The following is a 19,636-nucleotide window of genomic DNA, read 5'->3' on the forward strand; positions in this document are numbered from 1 at the left end:
GTGAGCTACAACCCCAGAGGCTTCGCTGCTAGAGCGGCTTCGCCGGATCATAGACGACGCCGTCGATCCCGGCTAGATGGTCTCAAACCGAACGATGCTGTCCTAGACTTACGAGTACCACTCTGTCCAGTGGGGACTCATCCGCTGCTTCGAGTTTTCGGGTTCGCTTTAGAAGTTCTTTCTCGGTGAGGAAGAGAGAGCTATTCACGTGTAGATCAGCGCTTTTGGGAAGCGATGGTCTTCAGATGCGGCGGGGCTGCCTTTCCGAAATGGCTGAGCCAGTAGCATGGAGGAGAACACAAGCTCATGCAACCTGTTAACTTCACTTCGGTGCATTTCAGTTGACTCAGTTGAGCCGGTTTGCATAGCAAACTGTGCTACAACTTAATTCAATGCTTTTGAAATGGGAGACTGAGGTGGTGTGGGCTTCAACTCCCAGAATCCCCCAGTCAGCATTTTTTTTAGTTAAGTTCACACAACAAGCTAACTAAAAGGTGACTGGGTGAAAGACAATAGTCTCCCATAGTTCCTGCTTTCTCTTGATCAGTACAGGTAGAACTTTAAAACATTTCATTTAGTGACTGTTCAAAGTTACAACAGCACTGAAAAAAGTGACTTATGACCATTTTTCACACTTATGACCATTGCAAATCCCCATGGTAGTGTGATCAAAATTCTGGTGCTTGGGAACTGACTCGCGTTTATGGTTGTTGTTGTCTTCTGTGGTCATGTGATCACCTTTTTTTGACCTTTTGACAAGCAGTCAATGGGAAAACCAAATCCATTCAACCATGTTACTCCTGCTGCCGGCGTCAACTTCCCTCCACCCTGTGCGTTCCCACAGAGAGGGCCTCCTCAGGGTGCCACCGGTCAGAGAATGTCGGCTGGTGGCCCCCAGGGGGAGATCCTTCTCTGTGGGCGCTCCAGCCTTAGGGAACCAGCTGCCGGTCGAGCTCCGGACGGCACCGGACCTTCGCTCCTTCCGACGCGGTCTGAAGACCCACTTATTCGAACAAGCTGGCCTGGCCTGATGGGGGGATTTTAGGGTTTTTAATGAGTTTTTATACTGTATTGTTTTATTGGGCGATTATTTAATTCTTTTTAATTTTTGTATTTGTTATTTATATGTGCCCTGTTCACCACCCTGAGTCCCTCGGGAGAAGGGCAGTATATAAATTTAATAAATAAATAAATAAATAAATAAATAAATAAATAAATAGTGCAGCAATTCACTCTAATTCATAATATGGAGCAAAAAAAAACCCTTAACAAATGTCTCACGTAGCAACAGAAATTTTTGATTCAGTTGTGGTCGTAAGTTTGAGGACTACCTGTTTGAGGACTACCTATTCATATGAAATCACTGCTGATCTGGAGACCCTAAAGCAGTGTTTCCCAATCTTGACAACTTTTAAGATAGGTGGACTTCAACTCCCAGAATTCCTCAGCCTATTCTGAGAATTGAAGTCTAATTAAAGTAATTCAGGGAAGATTATAAGGTTGTAATTATAAGAGTATAATATTGTAATTATTTGTTGTAGTGAGGGTTGAAAGTGATTGTAACTTTAATTTCTTTTTCTTTATTGCACTTTTTTCCCCTTTGATTTTCTTTAGATTTGTTATTTATTTCAGGTAAAATGCTTAATAAGTATAAATTTTTAAAATGTATGCTTTTTCAAAGTTATAGATGCAGAATGCTGTTGGCCTTCCAGTCCAGTTATTGTGGAACCAAACTATTATTATACATAACAATGTGATTATTTATCATTGAATGGATCATTGGATGAATCAACCCACAGGCACAAATGACCATACTCAAATTATATCCTACATATTATACAAAGAATAAATCTGTGAAAAAGGCTGGGAAAGGTGGAAGGAAAGAGGATGACCAACAGTAAGGAGGATGGTGTCCGTCTCAGTGGCCATGAGTGCAGTTGAGACTTGGAAAAACTAGGTGAGGGACAGATCATCATGGAGAAAATCTATGTGATCAATAAGTAAAAATAACAGGGTAGCACATAATCAGTATTATTTAGAGTCACTTGGTTGAGTTGGGTAGCTATAGAAATTGAATAAATAAAATTTAACCCCACCTTTATTTTTGCAAGAAATAAGTTCTGATCTCTGATGAAAGCCTTCTATCCTTCCTCTGCAGTTTGGGAATAAAAGTGAACAGTTACTAAATGGATTACTCTAACCATTGTTTGCCCACTTAATGCTTAATCCCATACAGATTACTCAGGAAGGGAATATGACCCTTGATTGGGAAAAAAAATCACCATGAGACTGCAACAGATTTTACTTTTTTTTGCAGTGGTCATAAAGCAAATGCAGCGGTCATAAAATGAACACTACAGTCTTTAAGTGAATGCCATGGTCATTAAGCAAACCCATGGTTTGCTATTGGGCATTTCTACCAGAAACTGGAAATAAATATCTGTTTCTGGTAAAAAAAAAAAAGTTGTCAATCCTGGTCATATGACTACAGGACGCTGCAAATAGCTCTGAATGTGGGCCAGTTGCTAAGCATCCAAAATGCATTCACATTGACTAGGGAGCGGCCATTGTAATTTCAAATCCGGGTTGTAAGCCTGCAGACATGTCAAACTCGTGATGTCACGTGATGTCGCGCAACGAATTGGGAGAGTTTTGCCATTGCTGGCAATGGGGTGGGCGCAGCTCCCGGACGACGCGTGCAGCCCGCAGGCTGGCAGTTTGACACATCACCAAGTGATAGTCATACTTTGAGGCCTACCTGTATTTTGAAGTTGACCCTTCCAAAATTTGAAGAAACACAGCTCCAACATTTACATTGAATCTCCTAAAATAAATCTTCCCAACTAAAAGACACTGGGGTGGGGGGAAGCTTCACTCTAAAACAACTCTAAAAGGGAATATGAGCAACTGCATTCCATAAAAAAATTAATTCCATTACTTCAGTATGATAAAGGCCTGTTCAAATTAGGCAGTTGCAGAGATTAATTCGCACAAACTAGTAAATGGAAAGGAAGGTGGATTAAGCAATGATGAATTGCATGAAATACAGGAAAGATTTAGCAATACGCTAAAGCCTGAATAGCAGGAAATGTCATTACTGTATTTTAAGTTTTGCCACACTGGATCTCTGTTAAAAGAATCTCCTATAAGAATCTGTTAATGCTTTTTTACTTCTCGCTGGTCAATCTGTGCTGTAAATCTCAGGTTTCAAGACTGCACGGCTGACTGAACATTTCTGCTAAGTATGTGCACCTGGGCCAATTCATGAAATCTCCACACTGCACAGCTTGGAGGCATGACAAGTTGAAACTCTTAATTGCAACCTTTAATTGCAACAACTGCCAACGAGAGGTAGTCCTTGACTTACAACAGTTCATTTAGTGACTGTTCAGTGTTACAACGGCACTGAAAAATGATCATTTTTCACACTTATGATAGTTGCAGCATCCCCATGGGCATGTCATCAAAATTCATATGCTTGGCAACTAACTCATATTTATGACAGTTGCAGTGTCCAGGGCTCATATGATCCCCTTTCAACCTTCTGACAAGCAAAGTCAATGGGGAAGCCACATTTTCTGAACAACTACGTTACTAACTTAACAACTGCAGTGATTCACTAAACAACTGTGACAAGAAAGGTGGTAAAATGGAGGAAAACTCACTTAACAAATGTCTCTTAGCAACAGAAGTGGTGGCTTCAGTTCTGCTTGTTAAGGAGGTTCTCAAGTTATTACAATAGGGACCAGAATTCCTGTGGCTAAGCAAAGTGGTTAATGACTTTAAGTGAGACTTTTTTGTTTGCCACAATTATGGTGTGAATCACTGCAGTTGTTAACCGAAACATATGGTCATTAAGCAAATCCAGCTCCCCCCCCCCACTTTGCTTGTTGGAAATTGCTGGGAAGGATATAGATGGTAATCATGTGACTTAGGCACTCTGTAACTATCATAAATACATACTGGTTGACAAATTTTGATCACACGACCCTGGGGATGCCGCGACAGTGCTATAACTTTGAATGATCGCTAAACCAATGGTTGTAAGTCAAGGACTTATCTGTATTACAATCTTTTGGCATTAATTGAAAAGGGCCAATTTTCCCTTTGCTTTGCTCTTTGCAGTTTGACCATCCACAAACCTGCAAGTCCAGACTTAGTAAAGCCAGTTGAGTTGCTTATTGAGTCTTAGGTTACGCCCAATTATGGCCACACCCCACAATGTAATTTAGGCAGCAACATTTGCTAGTTCTTGCCATTGTAACCATGACAAAAGCAGCGTTACTACACCTTTTCCTTTTGTAAGTGGTGGTGCACACAAAACAGGAACAAGATGTGTGTTAGTCCTTCAACTCTGCTTCTGTCTATCTGTCCCTACTTTCCTTCTCCCTCCTACAGGTCCCACTGAGAGTAAGCCCAGATATTTTAGGGCGAGACCTTGCATGAGATTGCCAAAATGGCAGAATCTTGCAAGTCTTTGCATCCGTATATAAGATTCTACTCATTTGAGGGGAGAGCGGGGGGGGGGGGGGAAGCGTTATGGAACCAAAGGCCAGCTAGGCAATTGCCTTACTGACATCCTGTTAAAGCAGGGGTGTCAAACTCAATTTCATTGAGGGCCGCATCAGCATTGCAGTTGCCCTCAAGGGGCCGGGTGGGTGTGGCCTAGGTGGGTGTGGCCTACTGTGTGGGCGTGGCTAAAGTGTGTATGGCCTACTGGGTGGGCATGGCCAGCTCTACATCATTCGCATCAAGGGTGCCTATGGGGGCCCGGGCAGGAGTGGGACAGATCTGAGGGTCTCTGGCAGAAGGAGGGTCTCTGGGCCAGGGCCAAGGCAGTGGGGGCTGTTCCCTCACTGTTTCTAGGATGGCTTCGCGGGCCACATGAAACCACTTCGCGGGCTGGATCTGGCCCCCGGGCCTTGTGTTTGACATGTCTGTGTTAAAGAGACTAACCTACCAAGATTAGCTGTCAACCTGCTAAACTTGTTTCAATCCCAACCTTGCGTTTACGTAAAGGTAAAGGTAAAGGTTCCCCCGCACATGCGTGCGAGTAGTTTCCAACTCTAGGGGCCGGTGCTCATCTCCATTTCAAAGCCGAAGAGCCACCGCTTGTCTGAGGACGACTCCGTGGTCATGTGGTTACGTGCTTTCAAACTGCTAGGTTGGCAGAAGCTGGGACAAGTAACAGGCGCCCACACATTTTTGACGTCCACACATTTTTGAAGCTGCCAAGACTGAGAAACACTGATCCAAAGAGTCTTGATACAAGGGGGTGGAAGAAGACAATTAAAGGTCCTCTGAAGACAAAAAATGTCATGAGTCTCCCTTTCAATAAGGTCCCAAGTGACCTCTCAGCCATGAACCTTTCATTAAAGAAACTGTCCTGCAGAATTTTAGGGGAAGTGGGTTTTTCCTCTTTGATAGATGGAAGGGGGGAAAAAAAGAATTGCACAAACAAGGCTAAGTTTTTGGTATTGGCTGCATTAATTGATTCTAGTATTTAAATATGATATACACTGATTAGTTTTAATATAAAAACATAGTTCAGACCCCAATTCCCTGAACACAGCTAGAGAGACACATTCAGCAGGAGTTCTGTAAACCTAGTACACAGGCTCTCTATGTAACAAAGATAGTCTTTTTCCTCTAATTTCCTTTAAAAAAAACCCCTCAAAAACTTCAAGCGACTGTCACCATTCCCTGGTTTCCCACTTTTGGTATCCTTTCTCCCCAAATCGTTTTATTTTTCTAGTCGCAGAGAGCCAAAAGCGTCACTGTGGCCAGCCACCTCCTCAGGGTAGGAATCCAAATGAGTGCATGTCCAACCAATGGCAGTTTAGTCTCAAGTCTCAACGTGCCCATCACTTCTCTGGAGAAATTATGAACTGCTCTTATCTATGGGGGTTTTATCTCCCTTGACCTTCTACCAGAATCTGTCTTCCTGTAACTGAAATCCATGATTTAACATCTTGCATGCTGGGAAGATAGCCAACAAATCTTGATTCTCTTCTGTGGGACATCTTTTCAGGTACCTGAAGTTTCTTACAAAGGCTTTCTTATGTTTGGAGGGAAGAAAACTGACATGCAGCGTAGCAATAGGGACACCGTGATCACTTTTTTTTTCCATTTAGTGACAGTTCTTTCAACCCAGAGGGGTTGTCACTTTCTTAAAAACGAACCTCTTTCCTTACGGGATTTTTGGAAGCAAACATAAGGCAATTGAGCACATAGTGTGCCCCTATCAGCAGATATGGACAACGGCTAACTTTCTGGAGACTTGTGGGATCCAAATTCCAGACTTGGTTTTTCCATTTCTGCTCCACACAAGGAACAAGTTTGCATTGGAGGCAAGAGTCAACCTTTCAATTCCGCCTTCAAGGTGGAGCAAACTCAAAGTAGACAGTTTGCTAGAAGTAGAAGTAGACAGCACCAATCGCTTGGCAAGGCCAATCACGTGGCAAGGTTGGGTCCTGACACGCCCAAGGATGTCCACGTCAGTCCGATTTTGACAACCTACGCCTAACGTGCCGTGGGGGCTCCCAGTTGTCACTGTCATCTGTTTCTTCCTCCTCTTCCTCCTCCTCTTCCTCCTCCTGCTCATCTAGCATCTCTTCGTCTTCTTCATCAAACAACTCAAGGCCAAGTTCGGCTCGCCTCTGCTTCTCTCCAAACCATTCCCTGACCTGTTCATAGCCCATGTGTGATTTGGCAACCAGTTCGTCAAGATCCTGCTCGTTAAGAAACTTGTGTTTCAGGTAATAATCCTTGAGGATTGCTTTTCCAGTTTTAAACTTGATGACCGGGGTTCGGTCCCAGGGTTTGATCCTTTTGTTGGATGTCAGCCTCCCACGTGACCGACCCCGACCCCTCCCCTTGGGCCTTCCCCTCCCTCTCCGCCTGGAATGGCCCTGACCATTCGCACTGTTGGCATTGTTCCCTTGATAGTAGTAGTACCATTTCAAGCCACCGTTTTTCCAGGCGTAGCGGGTGTCCCCAAACCAACTCACAATCTCCGTTCGAGGAAGCGCCGTTTCTTTTGCCAACTTGTCATACTCCTCGGAGGAAGGCCACTGAGTTCGGATAAATGACATTTTGAGCATGTGCAATTGCTCCGGGGATTTTTTGGTCTGCTTCCCTGCCTTCTGGGCTCCAGAGCCTTCACCTCCAGAGGTTTCTGCTGCAGCAATTTCCTTCTGACTCTCGCCATGACCTGCATTCAATTCTTCACCTTCTTCCCCAGAACCACTCAATTTTTTCTGTTCTTGAAACCAAGCCTCTATCTCTTCCCTGGCCAGCTTAGTTTCTGAACATACCCTGCTTAGTTCATCCTCAGAAAGGACTGGGTGGTTGTGGAAACTGTCCTGGAGGACTTTCAGTTGCTCCGCGCTCTTGTCCTTGAACTTCTGAGAGCCCAAATCCAAGGCTGCAGGCCGCTTCTGGTGTGCCTGGATCAGCGCGGGAGATTCACTCGTTTCATCACTGGAGTCGATAATGATAGTGCAGGAATCACTGTTTTGATGATTGTGATAATTGTGCTTGGAATTCCTCTGGTTGTACCTGGTATCGCTGAACCATTTTTTAATCTCCCCTTTCGTCAATCCTGTGGTTTCCATCAGCCGGATTATCTCCGAATCAAGAGGAAAGTGACTTTTGAGATAGCTGACTTTTAATTCCATCAGCTGCTCCTTCGTCTTCTTCGCCCGGACGGCAACGGTATCAATGTTGGTGGTAGCTGCAGCCGCCACCACCTCCGATTTTGTAAGCTGGGGCGCGGGAACAGCCGCTACTTGCTTAGTTTCGGGAACAGGCTGCGTAGCTTGGCCCTGGGCTTTCTGTAGTTGGGCTGGATTTGGAACTCCTGCCATCGCCAATGCGATGGGGGCCGTCACGGGAAGTGTGCCGGTTCCCGTGACTTGCGTAAGGACGAGGCCCGGTTGGCCAACGATTTGGCAAGTCTGCAAAATGGAAGGTAGACTGTTGTTAGCCGCCGAAATATGTGCTGGAATCACAGTAATTGTCTGAGGAACGGTGTGCACCGTGCCGTTAAACTGCTTCCTTCTTGCCTCCTCTACTTCTTCTGGGGTCCAGCTGACCCCGTGTTTCAAGCGTTGGGCGGAAAACCAGATTTTGATCTGTTCCTCGGTATATTTAGCTTGAGTAGCCAGGAGCGCGATTTCTGACACGGTTGGATATGGAAATTTATTGTAAGTGTTCTGCAAGAGAGGATTGTTATCCAAAGCGGTGTTATAGGCTGGGATGCTGTTAATAGGGATCAAGACTTTAGAAATTAAATTAGATGTTGGTGGAGACGCGAGGGTGGTGATCACCTGGGCAGGCTGAATCACTGTGGTGGGGTTCACAACATTGGTGGCCGCTTCCACAGCTAAGGAATTATCTGTGTTGGTGTCTGAACTCGCAGTGGCTCCTTTTTCTACTACTTCCTCACACTCCAAATCGGTGTCGCCATCTTTTTCTTCCGTAGGATCATCTTCGGCTGCGTTGTGAAAAACCACAATTCGCTTTGTTTCATTCTTATTCTTCATCCTTTTCATAATGGGGGTTTTGCTGATGGAGATGCCAGTCAAGTGGCTTTCTGAGCCCTCGGATTCTTCTCCCGTTTTCTCCTCTTGGACAAAACTCCCATCAAAAGTAAGATCGTTCACCGTTTGCTCAAAGATGGTTTGATTGTTGCGCTTCACCATGTTCAGTTTAAAGTTCTCCTCTCCAGGATGGTATTTGGTATTATGTTCCGAAAGAGCATCATACCTTTTGGTAACAAATTTGCATTCGAGGCAGACATAAGAGGAGCTGAGGACGACAGTGGGGTGCTCAGAATCCACGTGGAAAGTAAACATATTTAAATCAGGAGTCTGGAAGGTACAATATTTGCATTCGTAGCCGCCTTCAACTTTTTTATTTGGCTGGCTGTCTGAATCTCCACATTCTCGAGAGTCCTCGTCGCTTGACACGCTTCCCGCAGAGGTCATCACCGCAGGAGGTAACACCTCCTCCGCATCAGATATGGCTTCTAGATCCATATCCGGCTCTCTCGCCAGGACCATGCAAGGCACGGTGGATTTTCGTTTGCTGGCCATTTCCCCTCCGAAGAAAAGGCAACAAGTCACACCAATTCAAGTTTCAACCCTTCAAGCTTTCCAGAGGCTTATCTGGTCATGGGCTTTGGGCACTACAGCCCTGCAGGGTGGCTTCTCCCAATTTCGGCCCTCAGCAGCATCGCCATAGTGCAATTCAGTAAGACAACAACTTGCAGTCCAAAGGAAAAGGCAAGGAGCAGCAACTTCTTAACAACTATCCATGCACCCTGGATTTAAAAAAAGAAAAGGGAAGGGGGGAAAAATGAGAATTTTTTTTAAAGAGTTGTTTTCATCGTATGAGGCCATATGCATTTCAATTAATTTCATACTAACTCCGGAAACCAAGAAAGACATGTTGAGTTTCTTCTAAGTAGTTTCCTTTACAGGCAGTCCTCGACTTACAACAGTACGTTTAGTGACCGTTCAAAGTTACAACTGCACTGAAAAAAGCAACTTATGACCATTTTTCACCCTCACGACCTTTGCAGCATCCCCATGGTCATGGGATTTACATTCAGATGTTTGACAAATTGACTCGCATTTATGATGATTTGCAGTGTCCCGGAGTCATGTCATCCCCTTTTGCAACCTTCTGACATGAGAAAACCAGATGCATTTAACAATTGTGTTAGTAATTTAACAACTGCAGTGATTTGTCTAATAAATGCACCAAGAAAAAGTCATAAAACGGGGCAAAACTCACATAACGTAAATGTTGGGCTCAACTGTGGTCTTAAGTTGAAGACCACCTGTATTGTTCCTCACCTATGGACAGAAATCTTGCCAAACTAAAACAGGTGTTGCGCTATAAAGCACTTACTCTGGGAATGCAAAGAGCTTAACCCCGCGCTTCATTAAGGAAGCCTGAATTTTAACTCGCCTAACTAATGGGATTCTAAGACTGGGTTCAGAAACCATGCTTCTATTAAGAGTCTACTCAAGGTAGAGACTCTGTCATAGGCTCCTGGCACACACACGCATGCATGCATGCAAAAAACTCCAAAGTCCTGTACTCAATCCCTTCTATCTCTAATTTTCAAAAGAGATCAGGTTACAACCTACATCCTCAATTGGGAACAGAACTTCAGTCTCTAAGTGATGCAGCTTTTGAGTCATGCCATATTTTACCTTTTTTGCCATGGTTGCTAAGCAAATCTATGGTTGTTAAGAGAAGCCACTTTCCCCCATAGCTTGTCGGAAGCCCCCTGGGAAGGTTGACCCCAGGATACAGCAACGGTCATTAATACATGCAGATTGCTGCCTGAATTTTGAGCGTGTGACTGCAGGGCCATGGTAACAATAGTTAAATGTGAAGGCCTATCGTAAGTCACTTTTTTTTAGTGCCATCGTAACTTTGAACAATCATTACATAGACATAAGTCGAGCGCTACCTGCACACGTATAGGAACAGGGATCCTCCAGTCAGGAGACTCAGCAAAGTGCTGTCACTGAGCCATATGGGATTCTGCTATCATAGCTGGACAAACAGCGTGTATGGTAGATCACTGTATCCTTCAGCCTTAGCCAGGGCCCTGGTGCCCAAAATGTCGGGGGCCACTGGTCTAAGCTACAATGCAGAAAGAATACCTGGTACAGATTTCTAAATACAATTATTTCACCTTCCATAAACATTTCAGTCTAAGAAATAGGGCTGTGCAATGCTTCAGAATGTGTGCAAATGTTCATGTAATACTGGCCTGTAATTCTCTGAAGCAGTGGTTTCCTTTAACAAGATTGAGATAATAGAATTAGCCTGTTTTCTGTCCAGTCTTTGTGAGAGAAAAGAACCTGCCTAACGTTGTTGAGGTTGGGTTTAACCCTGGAAGTTGTAAATAATTATCTGTGAGCTTCTGCTGCTCCTAAGTGCCGAGTAGCCTTATATATGCAGATGCTATTCTATGGATGTTTGGAAGCCAATTTTTTTTATTCCATTCTTCTGGATTGGTTTAGAGCAGGGGTGTCAAACTCAATTTCATTGAGGGCCGCATCAGCATTGCGGTTGCCCTCAGGGGCCCAGGTGGGTGTGGCCTGGGTGGGCGTGGCTTAATGGGTGGGCGTGGCTAAAGTGCATATGGCCTACTGGGTGGGCATGGCCAGCTCTACATCGTTAAAATCATAGCTGATGGCTTTTCTAACTCAACTTTTTTTTCCTGTTTGTAAACAATTTTTTAAACTAATTAAACTGAAGCAAACTACCCCACCCGTTAATCCATACAGATACTAACTACTATTTCAACAACTGTTCAAAATTACAATAGGGCTAAAGAAGGAGACTCATGATCATTTCTCAAGTTGTGGCCGTCACAGCATCCCAGTGGTCATGTAATTTTCATATGGGTGCCTGGCAGCTAGAGCGCAATTATGGTGGTCACAGCATCCCTGCAACCATGTGATTGTTATTTGTGATCTTCACAATCGGCTTCGGACAAGCAAAGTCAATGGGTCAGACAAGCAAAGTCAATGGGGAAGCTAGCAAGAAGTCGCAAGTCACAGTCGAGTAACATTGTGCTTAATGCCCATGAGTGATTCATTTAAAGGCCACTGTCAGAACGGCTGTCATATGTTTCTTTTAATAATATTTTATTAATTTTCCAATTTTACATTTAAGTATTTAAAAAGCAACGTGGTGACTGGGTTAATCAATAGTTCAATAACAAAACCTTTAGCGCAAATTTCAGGTTACAACATCAAATATTTCTTCTCTTTTTCTCTTAACATTTACTGTCTCGTATTCAAGCTAGTACAGTTCTAGTTATATCAATTCAATAAAAATATCATTGTTACATTTATCAATACATTTTTAGCTTATACATATCTTAATTACATTCAAACTTCATAAAGAATCCATATCCCATTATTAATTTTTTGTTTCTCATCAATATTCCAATTTAACCTTTGATATTTATAATTTTCAGGCTTTGGGTAACTAAGATTTCCCTTGTCTCAATTCATAACAAAAAATGATATCCAAAATACACATTTTATCTATTGGAATGTAATCTTAAAAGTTATCTATTTCCCACCCTATTAAGTCATCTACTTAATAATACAATATCCCCTTTAATAAATCAAAACCATTATGTATATTACTTGGGTTAATCTATAAATCAAATATATTCATAATAGTTAATTTTCTTTTCCCTTTTAGGTCTAATTTTTAAATATTAAACAGATAAAATCCTTATTTTCAATGAATTTCCAAGTATTTTAAATCTAATGACCAAAATGGCTGTCATATGTTGATATGGTCATGTGATGTTTCGCTTTATGATGGCATCGAGTTGCCAGTCCCAATTACAGTAATTAACTAATTGTATTAAAACTGGTATTGAAGCTGAGGCCTTTAAGTAGTCCGCTGTTAATCCTTTTCCTGAATGCTCTTCGGGTAGTCCTCGACTTACAACCACAATTGAGCCCAAAACTTTTCTTGCTAAGTGAGACATTTGTTAAGTGAGTTTTGCCTTATTTTATGACTTTTCTTGCCACAGTTGTTAAATGAATCACTATAGTTGTTAAATTAGTAACACGGTTGTGAAAATGAATCTGACTTCCCCATTGATTTTGCTTGTCAGAATGTCGCCAAAGGGGATGATACTGTACCCGTCATAAATATGAGTCAGTTGCCAAGCACCTGAATTTTGATCACGTGACCATGGGGATGCCGCAACGGTCCTAAGTGTGAAAAGCAGTCATAAGTCAGCTTTTTTCAGTGCCATTGTTAAGTTTGAACAATTACCAAATAAACTGGTGTAAGTCGACGACTCTCTGCACTTGTTATTTTGCGTTTCTTCTGAGGTAAAAAGGAATAAATGAAAGAGGAAGCTATGAAATCATGAGATTTAAAGCAATCCTAAGGAAGGAAATCAGGTAGTGGAATAAGATGAAGAGTATTTACAGTGTAAAAACGTATTTCTATTTACTTAACAGAAATCTCACTGATCATAATGCAGCCATTTTTCCAAGTCAATTAACAAGGTTTGCGGCTATTAGGCTGAATTCTACACACATTTACCTGAATTCTACAGCACGTGCCCCTGAAGAAGTGGCTGAAGTCAATGGAAACGTACACAGTAGTCCTTGTTTACCAACACCTCATTTAGTGACTTACAATAGTGACGATAAAGTAATTTCGTGACCAATCCTCATATTATGATCTTTGCAGGTCTGTAAAGAAAAAGAAAGGTGAAGATGGTAAGCACAATTGTGATTTCACTTAGTGACTGCTTCACTTAACAACAAAGTTGCCAGTCCCTTTTATGGTCACTAAACGAGGATATACCTGTATCACATTGTATTTGTTGGTTTCTAAAGGGCCATAAGACTCTTTTGCTTTTTCTGAAGCATAGACCTAACACTAGCACTGCTGATGTTACCTGGTTGGGTAATGAAACATCTGCAAGAAAACAACCAAGTTCAGAGACCAGCAAGGACCCCTCAGGCCTAAACTTGTTTTCCCTCCAGGAACTCACTTCTGAACTATAGATGGATAGGTTCCCAATAGTTCTTCTAAGCTGACGATGCAGAAAAGGGCGAACTTTAGCTGAAGAAAATGAGAGACTGTCTTTTTAAAGTCTTTCTAGTATCAATGAGAGAAGTTGTTCGTAAATCCCTTTCCTTTCCCCGGATCTCCACAAGTTCAATTTCCAAATGAGTTTAAAATAGGTCTTAGCTCCACAGTACTCTCATACAAATGTGGTTATGAAAAATACTGAGTTGCCCAATCACATACTAACCATACAAATCTTAAAATGTTAATAATACGTATAACACAGGTAGCTCTCGACTGATGACCACAACTGAGCCCATAATTTCTGTTGCTAACTGAGACATTCGTTAAGTGAGTTTTGTCCCCTTTTACAACTTTTCTTGCCACATTTTTTTAAGGGACTTATGACCATTGCAGCCTTTTTCCAGTGCTGTTGTAACTTGGAACCGTCACTAATTGAACTGTTGTAAGTTGAGGACTATCTGTAAATTACTTAGTGCATCTCAGGCAGCAGATGGCCTTAGGTATTGTTTTCCTGCCCTACTGGGCTACTGCCGCTGAGGTAACAAAAGGGTTCTGTGAGGTGATGTTACCTACTGCAGGCGCTAATTCTGGCCCTTTGCATGAAAAACAGCTTCTGCTGATGCGCATAAACACATATGTGACCAATGTCATCTAAGGTCAATATTGGGGCAGAGATGAGGATCCATCTAACCTTGAGTCAATACAACCTACACAGAAAAATTATGCTAGGTGATTTTTCTTAAATAAGCAGCCTTCTCATGGTTGGCCAATAGTGACCTCTATTTAGCCGTTTTTTGCAGACACAAATGAAGAGCAAGAGATGAGGAGAGAAAGGCTGTAGAACAGGGGTCTTCAAACGTGGCCCTTTTATGACTTGTGGACTTCAACGCCCAGAATTCCTCAGCCAGGCGCGCTGGCTGAGGAATTCTGGGAGTTGAAGTCCACAAGTCATAAAAGGGCCAAGTTTGAAGACCCCTGCTGTAGGATGAAAACAATTTTTGCAGATTTTATCCAACACAGCACTCAACCTACCACCGTAATTAAGCCTGGTCATAAGCAGAGGCTTTGGGTGACCAGACTCAATTTTTCAGCATTTTAGTCATTAAATAAGCACCGTGGTCATTAAGCAAATACCACAGTCATTAGGCAAATCAATTTTCCTCAATGGGCCTTTTTCCCCCAGAAACTGGAAGTAAAGACCGGAAGCTGGTGAAAAACACCAGAAAACATGGTTGCGGGATGCTGCAAATGTATGTAAGTTGAGCTCAATTGGTCAAGTGCCAAAATGCAGTCATGTGACCACAGAAGTGTGTGGGGGCTGTTGTAACTTCGACAACAGTCCTAAGTAAAATTTGTTATAACTTTGAATGGTTGTTAAGTGACCAGTGGTAAATTCAGGAGTACCTATAAACCCCCCCCCCTCAACTTAAACATGAGTACCTATCATGAGTTCAGATATTCTTCCAGAGCCCTAGAACTTTCTATGTGCATATGCTTTATTTAAGTCTCTTCTAAGGCTCCATCAGTCCTTGGGACGAAAGCATGAGCATCATGTATCACAATGATAATTGCTTGGTCTGAAAAACAAAATGGCACACACTTTGTTGATAAGGTTATAATACGTCCAGGAAACACAACTTGGCAGTGTAGGAATGAGGAACCACTTCCCCCTAATTTATGGGAAAGCTTTCTAGCACAGGGGTAGGCAAACTTGGCTCTTTTACGACTTGTAGACTTCAAGTCACAGAATTCCAGAGCCAGCATGGCTCAGCTTGGAAACCTCTCCCTTTCCCCTCAGCATGGCCGGCTCAGGAATTCTGGGAGTTGAAGTCCACGAATCATAAAAGAGCCAAGGTTGCCTACCACTGTCTAGCAGCTCAAGACGGAGTGACTGAACCAATTTTTATTCATTTATTTCATATGAGGTAACAGAATTAATGCATAATGCATAAAATTCACAAAAACAGAGGTATATAAAATGTGTATCAACATACAGGTAGTCCTCGACTTACAACAGAAGCCCCTTGGTCATGTGATTCAAGTTTAAACGCTTGGCAACTGACTCGTATTCATGACGTTTGCCGTGTCCCAGAGTCATATGATCACCATTTGTGGTGTTCTGACAAGCAAAGTCAATGGGGAAACTAGATTCGTTTAACAACTGTGTTACTAATTTGACAACTACAGTGATTCACTTAACAACTATGGCAAAAAGCGTCATAAAATGGGGCAAAATTTCTCACATAGGAATGGGAATTTTGGGCTCAATTGTGGCCGTCAGTCAAGGTCTACCTGTATACTACACCAGAACAGTGAATTATTTTAAAAACACACAGTACAAATGATGAATTAAAATTATGAATAACATTAGATTATGTACAAGCAATTAGTAAGTGGTTAATCCTATGCCCGGGTATGTAGATTGTTTAGCCATTGGACAGCAGTGCCCTCAAGATTATGTAGTTCTTGCAAGGATCTAGGGAACCTTCTGAGGGGGCATCCCATCGCAATATGATGTAGTTTGTGGGACATTCCCACAGTCACAGTGCCATAGAGACTAGCTTCCTCGTGGTGCATCCTTGGCAATGTGTCACAGCTAAATAGTCTACCCAGGGGTGGAGAAACATGGCCCTTTAATGACTTGTGGACTTCAACTCCCAGAATTCCTGAGCCAGCCATCAGTTCCTGAGCCACCAGGGGTGGGGAACCATGGCTCTTTTATGACTTATGGACTTCAATTTGTGGTTGGCTGAGGAACTGAAGTCCACAAGTCATAAAAGGGCCATGGTTCCCACTCCTGGTCTATTACATATTGGCTGCTGGACCTCACAAGGAACTTTCAGCAAGAAGCAGCAGCATGAATACTGACTGGACAGAGAGCCAAATGTGGACAGGCTTTACCCCACTCCATCCTCTTGTGCTTCTCTCCAGCAGCCTAAAACTTAAAATTTCCAGCCCTAACACTTCCCTTCTGGTGAAGTTGCTTTTGATGGTCCAGATAATCAGAAGCATCCCAGCCTTGTTTTTCCCCTGCCCCCTAACTTGGATGGATGAGCACCTCAAGAAAACACTGACTTCTATCAGGATTATTATTCTAAACATCAATGTGGCCCAAGTAGCCTTGAAAATATGAAAGAACGTAGAATTATAAGGCTGGAAGGGACCTTGGAAGTCTTCTAGTCCAATCCCCTGCCCAAGGCAGGACTCCTTATTCCATACTAATGGCTATTCCCATGTGACTTTAAAAACACAAAATGCAAGGATCCTTTTTACCAAATGATTGACAGAGAGCACGGAGACAGGTAGATGCCCAAAGGGAAGGGGTTCTATCTGGAATCCCAGGATTACAGAGCTGGCAGTGGGAAACCCACCACAAAGTCCTGATTGAGCACAATTAAGCTTGGAGAAATTCTTCTGCCTACAGGAATAATAAGAAAAACTCTACAATAAATTGAGTACAGGTAGTCCTCAACTTACAGCAGTTCATTTAGTGACCATTCAAAGTTACAACGGCACTGTCAGAAGTGACTTAGGACCATTTTTCACACCTACGACCACTGCAGCATCCCCATGGTCACATGATCCAAATTCAGATGCTTAGCAGCTGATTCATATTTATGATATTTGCAGTGTCCTGGGTTCATGTGACTGCTTCTTGCCACCTTCTGACAAGCAAAGTCAATGGAGAAACCAGATTCACTTAACAACCGGATTACTATGTTATTACTATGTTATCCCTCGCAGTGATTCACTTAACAACTATGGCAGGGCAAAACTCAAGTAACAAATGCCTCACTTAACAACAGAAATTTTGGGCTCCACTGTGATCGGTAAGTTGAGGACTGCCAGTTCAGTGAAAGATTGGAGGAACCATTCACAGAAACTATTCCATTTATTTCAGCTTGTTCACCTTTCCTTTCAACCTGGGGGCATGGGGGGGGTGTTAAACTCACAAACCCGAAACCTACCTAGCGTTCTCACGACTTGATGTCCCATGTATTTTTCAGAGGGCACCCTAACCTGCAGGCAGCTACATTGGTGTCACCAGTGGAGGCACACACAGTTGGCCTTGGCCAACCCAACCCTTGTGCAACGTATCCGTGCATAGCGCAGCGATCTTTTTTTTTTCTTTTCTTTTTTCTAAAGCCCAAAAGTGGTGTGAATGTTTCCACCACGACTTAGTTTCTCACTTCCCTACAGAATAGGCCTGGATCTGGCCCGCCACCTCTGTCCTTCCAGTTTCCTAACAACCTCTGAATCATCATAAAAACCAGAACACAACAAGGCTCTGAACACCCACCAGCAAACAATAGAGGCGGAGGGGCTTATGGGGGGGGGGGGCTTCCAAACCTCCTTCTTGCACAAGGAGGCCAACTCTTCTTCCCTCTTGGAAAGACTTCCAAGGACCCCCATCCCTTCGGCTCCTGCGTTCCTGCCATGAAATCCCCTAAATTTGGGGGGGGGGGGGAAGGGTGTCCTCTTTTCCTGTTCGGGTTCCCACCCAGCCTAGCCCAAGAAGGGGATCCCGGGCAGAAAATCGGGGGGGGGGGTGCCGCCCTTGGCTCCTCTCCCTCCGCTCCCCAAAGCGTCTACGGATCTTCTCGGGGAGAGGCGAACCTCCTGGCCGGGACTCTGGGCTTGGGAGATCTCCCGATTGTTTGTATGGAAGGAAAGGAGGGCAGGGCTTTTTTTTCCCTTGCCTTGCCGTTCTTCAGCCCGCGGGCTAACCGTCGCCCCGGGGGAAGAAGTCCGACAAACTGGACTCGGCTTGTGCCCAGCGCGAAAAGAGCCGCTGCAAAAAAAAAAAAAGCCCTACCTCGCAATGTTTGCAGGCTGCTGCTCGAGTCCTCGGATTGTGCCTGTTCAGGGAAAGTCCGCCATCTTGCATTAAAAAAAAAATCTACTGCACTTTTTGGGGGGAGGGGGGAGTGATGCTTTGTGAACTTTGAACTGGAATCCAGCTTTTTAAAAAAAGAAAAAAATTAAAAAAAATCCTTTTGGGGGAGACGGGGCTGGGGGGGGGGGTTAAACAAAACAACAACAAAAATACACCACCTCCTTTCCCCGATTCACTTTTTCCATCCAGCTTGCGAAATCCCGGTTGAAAGTAACGCGCGTCCGGAGCTATAAAATGCATCTGTTTTATTAAAGGGGGAGGGAGGAGGGGAGGAGGGAGGGAGGGAGCGAGCGGCGGCGAGCGGATCCGGGCATCCCTCCGTGCTCAACCCGGAGGACGGGCAGGCAGGAGCAGCAGCCGAGGGGCGGGGCCAGCCCTCTCGGCGAGCGTCTCTAACTCCTCCCCCCCACCTCCCCCGAGTGTGGGAAAGGAGGCGGTGGGTGGAGTCAGCGCCTCCCCGTGAGCGAGCCGGAGCAAAAGAAAGCAAGCGCCTGATTGGCCGCGGCCACGTTCGACGGGGCTGAAAAGGCAAGGCAAGGCGGGACGCTCCGCGGGATTCCCAATGGCCGCTCGCTTTCTTTCCACCCGCAAACCAAGGGGAGGATCCGAGCGGTCCCGGGAAAATTAGGGCAGAGGTTCAAAGCGGTCTGGAAGTTCATTCTGCCCTTTATGGGAGCCACCAGATGGGGGCTTACCCATATGTAAGGGTGTAGGTATATACATATGTTATATATAGTGAAGGGATTTTATTATGCTTAAGGTTGATGTTAGTAATATTGATATTAGTAGTGATACTTTGTAATCATATATATATATATATATATATATGTGTGTGTGTGTGTGTGTGTGTGTGTGTGTGTGTGTGTATGCGTGTATGTATATATATATGTATATAGGCTGGCAGCTGAGACCAGCCCATCCACTCAAAACACCCCCCCACCCAATCAGAACACACCCATCATTCAAAACACACCCCCACCCAATCAGAACACACCTTATCCCCCACCCAATCAGAGCATACCTCCACCCACAGAATACACCCCCTCTGGCAGTTTAAAAAAGAGGAACAAACAGCCACTACCAAATGCTTCTCCCAGAAGAAGGAAGCTGAAGCCACCAGCCTGAGGATGA

General features: G+C 43.8%; 1 protein-coding gene across 3 annotated transcripts; it reads right to left on the reverse strand.

The window, feature by feature from the left end:
- Nucleotides 1-5,491: 5,491 nt before the first annotated feature.
- On the reverse strand, nucleotides 5,492-18,703 carry ZHX1 (zinc fingers and homeoboxes 1). 3 transcript variants are annotated; one of them, XM_081324891.1, is made up of 4 exons: nucleotides 18,425-18,703; nucleotides 15,049-15,185; nucleotides 13,111-13,262; nucleotides 5,492-9,325 (listed from the first exon to the last, which is right to left on the reverse strand). In XM_081324891.1, the coding sequence occupies exon 4, from the start codon at nucleotides 9,096-9,098 to the stop codon at nucleotides 6,498-6,500; it is 2,601 nt and encodes an 866-aa protein (XP_081181017.1). In that variant the 5' UTR covers nucleotides 9,099-9,325; nucleotides 13,111-13,262; nucleotides 15,049-15,185; nucleotides 18,425-18,703; the 3' UTR covers nucleotides 5,492-6,497. The 3 variants fall into 3 exon arrangements, with proteins under 3 accessions (XP_081181017.1, XP_081181016.1, XP_081181018.1); XM_081324890.1 differs by lacking the exon at nucleotides 15,049-15,185 and adding an exon at nucleotides 17,577-18,055 and having other exon boundaries at nucleotides 18,425-18,447; XM_081324892.1 differs by lacking the exon at nucleotides 15,049-15,185.
- Nucleotides 18,704-19,636: the final 933 nt, after the last annotated feature.

The sequence above is a fragment of the Vipera berus genome, assembly GCF_964194415.1.
Source record: "Vipera berus genome assembly, chromosome: 3".
In the NCBI taxonomy this organism is placed as follows: domain Eukaryota; kingdom Metazoa; phylum Chordata; class Lepidosauria; order Squamata; family Viperidae; genus Vipera; species Vipera berus.

Excerpts from the sequence above, each read along its gene's own strand:
- ZHX1 (XM_081324892.1), bottom strand. The coding sequence starts at position 9,098 with ATGGCCAGCAAACGAAAATCCACCGTGCCTTGCATGGTCCTGGCGAGA.